General features: G+C 37.3%; 1 protein-coding gene across 1 annotated transcript in view; it reads right to left on the reverse strand.

Annotated features, from left to right (window-relative positions):
• The window catches only part of LOC107596267 (potassium/sodium hyperpolarization-activated cyclic nucleotide-gated channel 2-like), a 60,740-nt gene extending 48,364 nt beyond the window's left edge, over window positions 1–12,376 (reverse strand). Inside the window, exons 1-2 of the mRNA XM_016286964.1 lie at window positions 11,427–12,376; window positions 8,759–9,182 (exon numbers count right to left, since the gene is read on the reverse strand). Coding sequence (XP_016142450.1) covers window positions 8,759–9,182; window positions 11,427–12,376 — 1,374 coding nt within the window. The remainder of the gene's footprint in view (window positions 1–8,758; window positions 9,183–11,426) is intronic.
• Between the last annotated feature and the right edge of the window lie 108 nt (window positions 12,377–12,484).

The raw sequence follows: 12,484 nt of genomic DNA on the forward strand, positions 1-12,484 counted from the left end.
GAGAGAGAGAGAGAGAGAGAGAGAGAGAGAGAGAGAGACTAAATTGCCAGAGTAAAGAACTTTGGTAAATATGTATTGTTTTAAATGTGCTCTATATTAAAAATGTACCTTGACTTTGACAAAAAAAAGCGGGTTAATCTTTGCTTTGCACATATTTCCTCCATATATTACAGTGCTTGTTCAGTAGATTTTTAGATTTGACTTTCTGGCACTTGGTTGTCCAGAGGGTTTGTCTAAAGCCCAACAGCAGTTACGCATGAAACCTCCTGGGTTTACTTTGTGGAAAGAGAAAGATCATTTGCAAGTAGCTAATCAGACCTCTGTGCATGCTGAAATGTACCCAAAGGTCTCCTTCTCATCCCTCTCTCTTCCTGTTTTCCGAAGCAGATATTTCATCAATGCTCTACAGAATATCAAAGTGGATAAACAGAGAGACAGCATCTAGCAACATCATAGAGTCACTTCAAGAGAAATTTACAAGTACGATTTGATTTTTGTTATCAAGTAATAGCATGTTGTAAATGTATTCACTAGTGTTAGTGGTTATGCATGGAAAAAAAAAATATATTTGATATTTTTGCTTACGGTTATATCATACCGTCAAAATCTCATACCGGCCCATGCCTATGTGTGTGTGTGTGTGAGTGTGTGTGTGTGTGTGAGAGAGAGAGAGAGAGAGAGAGAGAGAGAGAGAGAGAGAGACTAAATTGCCAGAGTAAAGAACTTTGGTAAATATGTATTGTTTTAAATGTGCTCTATATTAAAAATGTACCTTGACTTTGACAAAAAAAAGCGGGTTAATCTTTGCTTTGCACATATTTCCTCCATATATTACAGTGCTTGTTCAGTAGATTTTTAGATTTGACTTTCTGGCACTTGGTTGTCCAGAGGGTTTGTCTAAAGCCCAACAGCAGTTACGCATGAAACCTCCTGGGTTTACTTTGTGGAAAGAGAAAGATCATTTGCAAGTAGCTAATCAGACCTCTGTGCATGCTGAAATGTACCCAAAGGTCTCCTTCTCATCCCTCTCTCTTCCTGTTTTCCGAAGCAGATATTTCATCAATGCTCTACAGAATATCAAAGTGGATAAACAGAGAGACAGCATCTAGCAACATCATAGAGTCACTTCAAGAGAAATTTACAAGTACGATTTGATTTTTGTTATCAAGTAATAGCATGTTGTAAATGTATTCACTAGTGTTAGTGGTTATGCATGGAAAAAAAATATATATATTTTTTTTAAGTTGTCTGTTTGACAGCAGCAGCAAATGATGATGTATGGACTTGCACTTTGCCTTTTGCATCAAAATAAAATAAAATAAAAAATAATAAAGTAAAATAAAATGTTGTCTGCAACGACAACAAATATATAATGTATGGATTTGCACTGTGCCTTTTGCAATGCAATGAAATGAAAAAGAACAATTTGACAACATTGGTCATGCAATAATATAACACATAATTTAAAGTAACATTCCCCGACACTGATGTTCACAGAGTCCATCAGACAACACAAACACAGCTCCTGGATCGAGCTCAGCGATCCTTCAAAGGCTTTTCTATTGACCTGCTCTTTGTAGAAACATTGACTCAGGCCCTGAAAACCTACCATGATTAATGAGCCTCATCGAACCTCAAACGACCATCAGACATTGGACATTTGTTACAGCTCAAAGCGGCCCATCAGCCAGCGGACAACTGCACAGCGAGACACTTGCTACACGCCTCACGGACACTGAGAAGCTCCAACTGAACATATGCCTCCATAAATCACATCAAAAGCTTTTTTTTTTTTTAAGATGAATAATCTGAATAGGAAGCTTTGGATCATGAATGAAGGAAAACAGGCTAATCAGCTAGCGTATTATTGCATTTGTTTACTAATATACAAAAATCATATTAGAATGATTTCTGAAGGATCATGTGACACTGAAGACTGGAGTTATGATGCTGAAAATTCAGCTTTGATCACAGGAATAAATTACATTTTGCAATATATTTAAACAGAAAACAGCTATATTAAATTGTAATAATATTTCACATTTTTGGTGTTTTTCTGTATTTTAGAGCGCATTAATGCAGCCTTGGTGAGCAGAAGAGTCTTCATTAAAAACATTTAAAATCATGTTTCCAAACATTTGGCAAGTACTGTATCAGTACTCATTTACTATATAGAACACAAACGAATCCAGTTTTATAGAGTTAACTTCAATTGTTTGTGTTTCACTTCAACAATGTGCCTTTGCTTTGCCTGGGATTCAGATGATGATTTGTTCATTCACTCTGTATAACTCAATTTCTTGAGCCGGTTTTCAGTGCAAACACTAACTAAGAGATTCGCTCCCATTTGGATCCCGTATCTGGTTTCCATGAGGACAGCTGGGATTTGCTGGAGCGCAGAGGAGCTTTACTTCCTGTCGAGCAGGATACAGAACTCAGTCCTGGCAATCGACCTTGCTGCAGCAGTGCATCAAATAAACTAGATATCAACGACCACATTCTGCTTCGTTACACTGGCTTTTAAAAGTTTGGGGTCAGACCTTTTAAAAGAAATTAATACTTTTATTTAGCAAGGATGCATTATATTTGTCAAAAGCGACAGTAAATACCTTTATAATGTTACAAATAAGTTTTGATAATAATCAGAAATGTTTCTTGAGCAGCAAATCAGCATATTAGAATGATTTCTGAAGCATCATGCGACACTGAATACTGGAGTAATGATGCTGAAAATTCAGATTTGCATCATAGGAATGAATTACATTTTACAATATATTACAATAGAAAACTGAAATAACATTTCACAATTTTGCGGTTTTTATTGTATGTTTGATCAAATAAATGCAGCCTTGGCGAGCAGAAGAGACTTCTTTCAAAAACAACCCCAAACTTTTAAACGGTAGGTATGTCTGCATGCATTGTGTGTAAAACTGTTTTTCTGTAAAACTGTTCGCAGATCAAATACAACACCAGTCCATCATTGTGGCATCATCAATTCAGATGTTGTATCTAAATTGGACATAAAACCAAAACAAACTGTTGGTAATTTTACAAACCTGTCTCAATGGGCAGCTCTTGGACTGATCAAGCTGTGTTTCTTCTCAACATTCATCTACTGTAATATTAAGCCATTGCGTGTCTTTGTTTACCTTCTTCACATGCACAGAGCGACTCTGGTTGGTTTGCCATAGCAACAAATCTATTCAAAATGCTTATTGATGCAACAGCTTCATTTTTCTGTTTGGACTGATCTGACTCAAAAATCTCAGTTTATTAAGTGGCTCTTCCAGGTGAAAGAAAACAGCACTCAGAACGAATAATCATAAGGATAATATAATTACAGCAGAGCTCCGCAGCGTAATGCTGAATTAGATGTCTAATCAACACTGAACCGTCATTTACAAGCACCTGAGATGGCAAAAAAACGTCAAAGAAATTAAATATATACAATTATAACATTTATATTAAAATAAAATGCTGATTGCAAAAAAAAAACATTTGTATAGCTATAAACCATAAGACAGGTTAAGAAATTTATACTTTTATTAATTAAGGATGCATTAAATTAACCAAAAGTGACAGTAGAAACATTTATAATGTTGAAAAAAAAAAATTCTGCTTCAAATAAATAAAGTGATTATTTTTGCAATTCAGTTTGGTGCCACTAGAGACACAAAAAGTACACATTTGGCTATTAAGAAATAGGGGAAAAAGGAACTTTACAATATGTTTTATTAAAATTAGGTAATGTATTAGTTATCATTAACTAATTTCTACAGTATTTATTAATTATATGTATATTAATTTGTGCATAGACTAATACATTTTTAACATTTCAAGCGATTACATTTCAAGTATAAATGAACATTAGTTAAAGCATTACAAATGAACATTAAATAAAAATGAACAATAATAGATTTGTAAAATTACTAAATGCTGTACAAATTGTTCATGATTAATTTATGATATCTGATGCATTAACTAGTGTTAACTAATTAAAAGCAAACAGTAAAGTGTTCCCGAAATAAATGTGTGTTGTAATAATAATAAAAAAATCCACTAAAATAATAATGTCCACAAATAACTTTTTTGTCTTTTTCTTTAGAAACCAAAACATGAAGAACCTATAATGAAAATCAAGGTTTCTAGGTTTACTTAATGAGCCTTGTTTGTAGGCGCTTTTTGTTGCTATAGGAAAAAGCAAACATTTGTACATTTAAGGCTAAACCATCTAGATAACTCGTTTTCTAAGAGGAGGTCATTTGCAGGAACTTTAGATTGCAGATAGAATAGTTATATATAATAGAATTCAGTTATTTAAAAATACTTTATTTATTCTGTTTTCTACGAATCCCGATGTAACTCATCTACATAAAACAATGATTTGAAAAATATAGTACACACAACCGTCAAAGACACCAATAAATAACACGGATAGTAAAGGGGTCATATGATGTTGCTAAAAAGAACATTATTTTGTGTATTTGGTGTAATGAAATGTGTTTATGTGGTTTAAGGTTAAAAAAACACATTATTTTCGACATACTGTACATTATTGTTTCTCCTCTATGCCCCGCCTTTCTGAAACACGTCGATTTTTACAAAGCTCATCGGTCTGAAAAGTGAGGTGTGCTGTGATTGGCCAGCTATCCAGTGTGTTGTGATTGGCCGAATACCTCAAGCGTGTGACGGAAATGTTACGCCCCTTACCATACTGTGATGATGCCCTGTCGGCCGGAGCGATGATTCAAAAACATGAAAACCCATTATAAACGAGGCATTTGTTGCATCCAGTGGGGACATAATTGTGGATTATAATGACTTGTACCGTCTTTTTACGCGTTGCGTTGCATCGCGCCGCGTAGACATAAACCCATGTCTGTATTTGTGATCGGAGAAATGACAAACAACAAGCCCTACTCTACACTGCCCAAAAAACTTGCTTTAAATATAAAAAAAACTTTGAGTCAGAACAGCCGGCATTGTAGTCTACTCTCCCAGGATCAGGAAACAGTCCTCCATAAAATGTGCTGCACACATCTGAATATTTTGGGTTGAAGTGTTCAGGAACAGTGTTGTAAATACAACTTAACCACTGATTTCTAGTTGTGTCCTCTTTTGGAAGGCCAAACAAAGTAGTTTCGCTTTCACAATGACACAGCGTCACACACGGCAGCACTCTTAACTTTTATAAAGAATATTTCTTTGGATTTGAAACTTTAGTCTTTGCAACTTTACAGATCTTCTTTATGCACCAAGAGCTTGTAACACTCCAAAGAGAAAGGAACAATTGAAATCGCATCATATGACCCCTTTAAAGTAGAAGTACAAAACAATCTTGAGGAATGTCATCTTGTTATATTATCTCTAATTTCTGGGCGTATAAATGGAAAGCGCTCTGAAAGCGCGTTCTCTTTGTGTTTGTTCCTGAAATTACCATAATCATACTAATTTCAATCACGGCTGGCTTGACCGTGTATTTCTGAGCCGAGGCTGGCTTGACCGCAGTTTGGTTTCCTACAGGAGCCCAACAGAAAGTTAACACGGCAGGTCTCTGTTGAGCGTTGGTCTAATTGCATATTGCAGACAAATTACCAATCACAACCTCATAATTATGCAAAGTAGCTGCACGCCGGCCCACCCGAAGCATCTTAATTGATAAAAGATAGCTATCGCACTTCAGTGCTCTAGACCTGGGGTTATTCTGTTCGATCTGGAGGGAGTTATTGATGACCAACAGGAGTTCAGTCTAACTCATGTTTGTGTTTAATGAACAAACTATTTTCCGGGTCAAATAAAATGCATTACCTCTGGGAACGTTTAAACTCACATCAGTGGTAATCCCAAATAATCCAAAGCGAAAGACCCTTAATATATTTTTTTAAATGGGTATCTGATTATCATACTGGAAGCATAATAAGTGTTAATTATTTAGGGATTTTAGTGGCACTGAGGAGTCCGTGTTAATTAAGACCAACTATTTGTCTTGAAACAAATGAATTTATTAAGTTGAGATCTTTATTTTGTGACAGTTTCTATTATGACTGAATGATATAGCTGAAGAAATATACATATCTTAATGTTTCTTAATGAGTACAAATAGTCATTTTCACTAAAGGAACACATTTTTAATGTTACTCTCACCAAGGCTGCATTTATTTGATGGAAATACAGTAAAAACAGCAATAGTGTGAAATATTATTGCAATTTAAATGAACTGTTTTCTATATGAATATATTGTAAAATATAATTTATTACTGTGATCAAAGCTGAATTTGATTGATTTGAATGATTTGAAACATACCTGATTATTATTAATGTTGAAAGCAGTTGTGCTGCTTCATATTTTTGTGGGGAAACGTCATGCATTTTTATTTTTCAGGATTCTTTGGTGAACAGAAAGTTCAAAAGAACACCATTTATTTGAAATATATATATTTTTTAACATTATAAATGTCTTTACATGTCTTTGCATCTTTTGCTGAATAAAAGTATGAATTCAAAAAAATAAATATATTTTACTGGCCTCAAATTTTTAAATGGTCATGTACAATTTTATGAAAACAATTTAAAAGACACTCACAGAGATGTTTTGCGGTGACAAAAAAAAATCAATCTTAAATCAATTCACAGAACTAAAGAAATAAAAAATATTTGCCCAATTTTGATGCTCAAAAACAAACAAACATAAAATGACTCTTGTTCTCAAAAACATCAAAACGTTGTAAATCCAAGATGAGTAGATAATAACTTTGATTCACTTTCTCAGAAGAGACTGTACATTTGAAATGCTACTTTGTCAACTTTAAGCAGTCCAGATGTTGCTTAATTACATATTGTCAACAACATCATTGCAGAAATCACATATATCAACTTATTTTCCAAACACAGTGATGTCCAGTCAAGAGCCCCATCCACATCGATTCAGGAACTCATTGACTGACGGAGGCTTTGACACGCAGTTTTAATTAGAGACAAAAGTGTGACTGAACTGTTTCAAAGAGCCGTCAGAACTCCGCTTGAGTCTGTCTGGACTTTGACAAGACAACCATCAACACGTTTGTGATCAACTAATCAGTGTTAAAGTCCCCATCTGCTCTCGGCAGGGCTCTGCACCCATAGGACAGAAAAATCCGAAACAACATTTCTGTAATATCAACTGTTTCTCCTGGACAGCAAGAAGATTACATCAGATTTAATGAGAGACTTTTGCTTCTCAGATGTTTCTCCTAGAAAAAGAGCCCAGCACACCAAGAATCCAAAGTCTTCAATTAAAGGACACAGAACTCACATATTTCTCATCAAAGACAAAATATGCTGCTCTGTACTTTTGCTGTATGTTTCAATATGTCAAAAATGTGTGTATACATTTATTTCTCCTAAGGATTTTAGAAGAAAATCCGGGACAAAGCTGATCCTTAAAGTCTGTTTTCTAAATGCATTTTACTGAACTTGTTGTGAACAATTAATCCGTGCATGTTTCATTTTTTTTTAAATGCTTTGACCTCGTAATGTTGAATCAAAATGTCATAACTGGAGCTTCTCTGATCAGTTCATCTTAAACCCTGCCCCTGCCGGCTCACATTCATCTGCCTGCGCCACGCCCACATCTCAACACCCAATCAACAACTGATGCATTAGAACAAAATCCCCACCCAACACTTTTTTCTTTCTTATGCAAAAATGCACTCAGGTGTACATCATAATACAGAAAAAAGATCTGTCACTCCATTAAAGGTATAAAAGAGCAATATCTGAGTGGTTTTGGCCCGGTAGGCCCATGGTTCAACTGTGCCAACTGGGACTGGCACATCTCCGCACCCTTCACGTCCTCTATTTCTGTTGAGCACGTCTAAACATCCACAGTTCATTTGTGTCTACCAGGAGAATAACCCTCCATGCTCATTTTTCATTCAGATATTGTACAGAGCATGCAGAGATTGCGCTGGAGTCGATGCAGTTTTTAATACCTGTATGTGGTTACGTAGCAAACCACATTCGTTAAAACATTGTGTACTCGTAGTGTAAATAATTTTAAAAATATTAAGATCATATGGTTAGCCAAATGAGAAAAAAAGTCATGCTTTGGTAAATCATAATTATGAAAGTCAAATTTCAAAAAGCCAATATTATGAGATAAAGTTTTATATAATTATGACTTTTATTTAATAATTTTGACTTTTCATCTTATAATGTTCACTTTTAATGTCATAAGAGTTTTATCTCATAATTATAACTTATGTCATAACTGTTTTTGTCATAATTACGCAGATTTTTGAGATTTTCAGATCTCAATTTTAACTATTTGTCATATCGACACTTACGCCATAATTTAATTTTTATCTCAATTTACTTTTTATCTCAATTTCAACTTTTTATGTCATAATTATCTCATAATGTTTGCTTTTGATGTCATAAGAGTTTTTATCTCATGATTATGACTTTTTACGTCATAAATTACTTTTACATCATAATTTTGACTTTTTATCTCAATTTACTTTTTATCTCATAATTTCTGACTGTTTTATGTCAATTATGACCTCATCATTTCTGACATGTGTCATAACTATGACCTTTTATCTCATCATTTCGACTTTAATTACTTTATGTCATAATTATAATTTGCCAAAGCATGGTTTTCTTGTATGGTGGAAATGTGGTTCCATAGCTAAAAGATATGATATACTGTATATGGCTCTTTGTGTATATGCATTTGATGGGGTATATATATAGACTGTGGTGGTGACTGTTGACGTACCTCTTCCCACTGGTGAATGTAGCGGATAAGCCGGGAGAGACGCAGCAGCCTCAGCAAACTCAGGATTTTAGTGAAACGCACAATCCTCAGGGCTCGCGCCGTCTTATACACCTCCGAGTCTATGCCCTTCTCCACGATCAGGAAGATATAATCCACCGGAATGGACGAGACAAAGTCCACAATAAACCAGGTCTTCAGGTACTTCTTCTTGATGGTCTTGGGGTCCAGGATGATGTCGGAATTGTCCTCGATAATGATGCCCGTGCGGAAGTTGAGCACCAGGTCCATGAGGAAGAAGGTGTCGGAGATCACATTGAAGATGATCCACGGCGTGGTCGTCTCATCTTTGAAGAAGGTGATGCCGACAGGAATAATGATCAGGTTGCCCACCATGAAGAGAAGCATGGTGAAATCCCAGTAGAACCTGCAAGAGAGAAAGAAAAGAAATTGGCTTTATCTAACGCCATCTTTACTCTGTAGTAAGTGGTAAGTTTATGTGATTTTACTTCTGTACATTTGTAAACCCTGGGATGATGTTCTAGTTTGTATATTTACGAGGTTAATAACATTAATAGTTTACAAGGACTCTGTTTACATGCACAAAAGTATTACAATATAAATCAGAATTCAGTGCTATTAACATTTTGCATGCATCATGTAAATGCATAAACCATTTGCTATGCAAGAGGAAGACGTTATTCCAGAAATCTCAAAATTTAGAAAATTCAGCATAATAAATAGCAAAAGCACACATCTCCCATATTTCCAGATGAAAATAGCAGGAAAAGAACACAAATGTCTTGGTCCAATGTGAACATTTCTGATGTAAATATTACATATTTATAAGGATTATTATGGTAAAACTCTACATTATAATGCATTGCACTATGCATGTCACCGAGATAAGGTACATTAAACAGGTTTGTTTTGAAAACAACACTAAAAAAAATCTATAACATTAGCATTGCAAAGATGCATGCAACAATGCATTACAACGTGCTGCAGAGAATGCTTTATAGTGACCTTGTAAAAAGTGCAAGAGTGTCGAAAACCACAGAAGACCCCTGATATCTGAGAGTCTCACACGGCTGTGACTGGTGTAAGTCTATTCCTGAGGGTCTGAAATAAAGGTCTGCGTGGAGCGGATGTGATCCGTTTCCACGTGGTGCTCGCACACGTGTGCAACTCAAGGTCACAGCAGAGCGCGCTAAGGTGCATGCTGACTCATAACTGGAGACTGATGCAACTCGTACACAATGGCAGCTTCTTTCCGCAAGGTTTGCACAGCTGATCGGCTCTGTGTTGAGGGTATTTGATATGTCAAGATGACTTTGAATGGAGTGGGAGTATTGAAATAAATATGCATCAGTTTCAGGTTTTCTATGGAGACGATGCAAAATGATACAGACATGTGCATGTTATTGCATAGCTTGACTAATTGCAGAAATTGCATGCATATTTTCATCATCAACAATATTTGTCTATTATCTGATGAAGTCTCAATGAAGTGAAATGAAACAAAAAGTGCCAGATTAAACCACATAAGCACAAGTACTGCAGCATTCAGTGATCTGCATCCAACATAATCATTGAAAGTTACAATGAATAATACTCACGTTGCATAAATGTCAAATGCAACCTGATGCATGAACCTCAAGCAATGCAAACCATGTAAAGAGTCATCCAGTAGTTTTCATAGCATGCTAAACATTTTGAGTCCAGACTGACTGTGGTGCTGAAATGATGTTCCTCACTGATACAGACATAATGCATGACAGCATGACCATCTGTAGACTAACACTTGACTGAAAGTTTGGCACGTCTTAATTGTATTTATTGAGGTTAATGCTTCAACATTTTAAAGCCTTGAGATATATGCTTTATATGATCGTGAGGTGACCTGAATGAATGCGATTATCTTGAAATATAATTCAGCATGATATCTACTAGACAAAATTGCTTATGGCCTCACATCGTTATCTAGTCAGGTAGAAATAAATCTAACTCAGCATGAACAAAAATGCTTATGTGCCACAATGTGTATGGGCAAAAATCACAATGCTATGTTTTTTTTGTTTTTCTTTTTATAACCATAACAATAGCATGGTCAGATTACATCCCTCAGTTATAAGAGGATAATACGATAAAAAAAAATGCATCTTTTTTTTTTGGAAGTGTGTGTATAAGTTTTAATGGCTTTTGAGGGCCAAATTGTGGAAAGTGCTTTGTGAGGACATTTATTTAAAGGGGTCATATGATGCTATTTTAAAGATCATTATTTTGTGTATTTGGTGTAACAGAATATGTTGACATGCTTTAATGTTCAAAACACACATTCTTTTTCAAATACTGTACATTATTGTAGGTCCTTTTATTATTAATACAAATGCTAAAAATGTCATCATTAGCATCAATTTGAGAACATCTGTTGCTTTATTGACGGCAGTAATGGAGCTGACATAAATAAAACCTGATGCTCAATGTCACTAATAGTGCAGATCTTAAAACTCTCTCATGCACCTTAAATATTGTTTAAATGTTCCAAAATTTAAAAAGAAAAAACACACATACACACACATACTTTTGGATGCCTGATTCATTAATGGGTCAAATTTGGTCCTTAGATGCCATATTCTCGTGCAAAGTTTCTCCAAGCAGAAGCTCTTACCTGAAGTCGCTGTAGGGGTGAATGATCCAGTTGCCCGCCGATTTCACGCGCTCCTGCTCCTTCTCCACCGCCTTCTGGCTCCCGTACATGCGCAGGGAGAATTTATTGACCCCGGGCTGCAACATGCTGCTGAACTGCCGCTGCATGAAGCTCGCCTGGCTGCCCCGCGTCTCGCCGTCCTCCTGAGCTCCATCCTCGGATTTGAGGAAGGTCACCGAGTTCCGGGGCTGCTGCCCGCCGTGGATGGAGGACGAGGCTTTCCTACTGGAGGCGTTGGAAAAGGACACTCTGGAATCCTTCTTCTCCGGGACCCCGGGGTTCGAGGCGTCTTGCCCCTGCGTGCTGGCCGCGTCCACGCTGGTCATTGAATTGCACGCTGCCCGCTTGCTCCCGTCCGGCTTGGACATGATGGACCGGAGGCTCCCGGTGCCGGAGTCCCGCCTGCACTCCCCGTTCTTGTTGCATTTCATGCTGGAAAGCGGTGCTGAAGGATTGCCGTCACCCTCGGCAGCATTACAAGCCTCTACCGTCACGGTGGCCACTACGGTAGACGCTTTGCCTTCTCCTCCTCCGCCCTTAACGGTGTCGTGGCGACCCGCAGCAGCAGCATCAGCAGCATCAGCATCACCCGGGCGCGCGTCAGTGGAAGTGGAGCTCCTGCACGCGCCTCCTCCTCCTCCTCCTCCCGGTGCGCAGCTCTTAATCTGGATGCTGCTCCCTCCTCCTGCTCTTCTCAGCCGCGGATGCTGAAACTTGGATTCCTTCTCCGCGTCGTCCGTCTCCTCCATGGCGACGTGATTGGGTTTCAGGTTCGACCCGGCGGCATCAGAGTTGGACTCCAGGCAACTCTTGGCGGTGCTGTTCCCGGTGCAGTGGTACGCGGCGCTCTTATGGGCCGCTTTCTTCGTCGTGGCAACATCCGAACCGGGCGAGAGCTCATTCCGGTCCATGTCATTCACCGGATCAGATCTGGCCTGTAATTATCTTTGCGGGAAACCAATCAGCACGGGTGATGGGTGAGAGAGAGAGAGAGAAAGAGAAAGAGAGAGAGAGAGAGA

This window comes from Sinocyclocheilus grahami, unplaced genomic scaffold (assembly GCF_001515645.1).
Source record: "Sinocyclocheilus grahami isolate Dianchi unplaced genomic scaffold, SAMN03320097.WGS_v1.1 scaffold216.1, whole genome shotgun sequence".
In the NCBI taxonomy this organism is placed as follows: domain Eukaryota; kingdom Metazoa; phylum Chordata; class Actinopteri; order Cypriniformes; family Cyprinidae; genus Sinocyclocheilus; species Sinocyclocheilus grahami.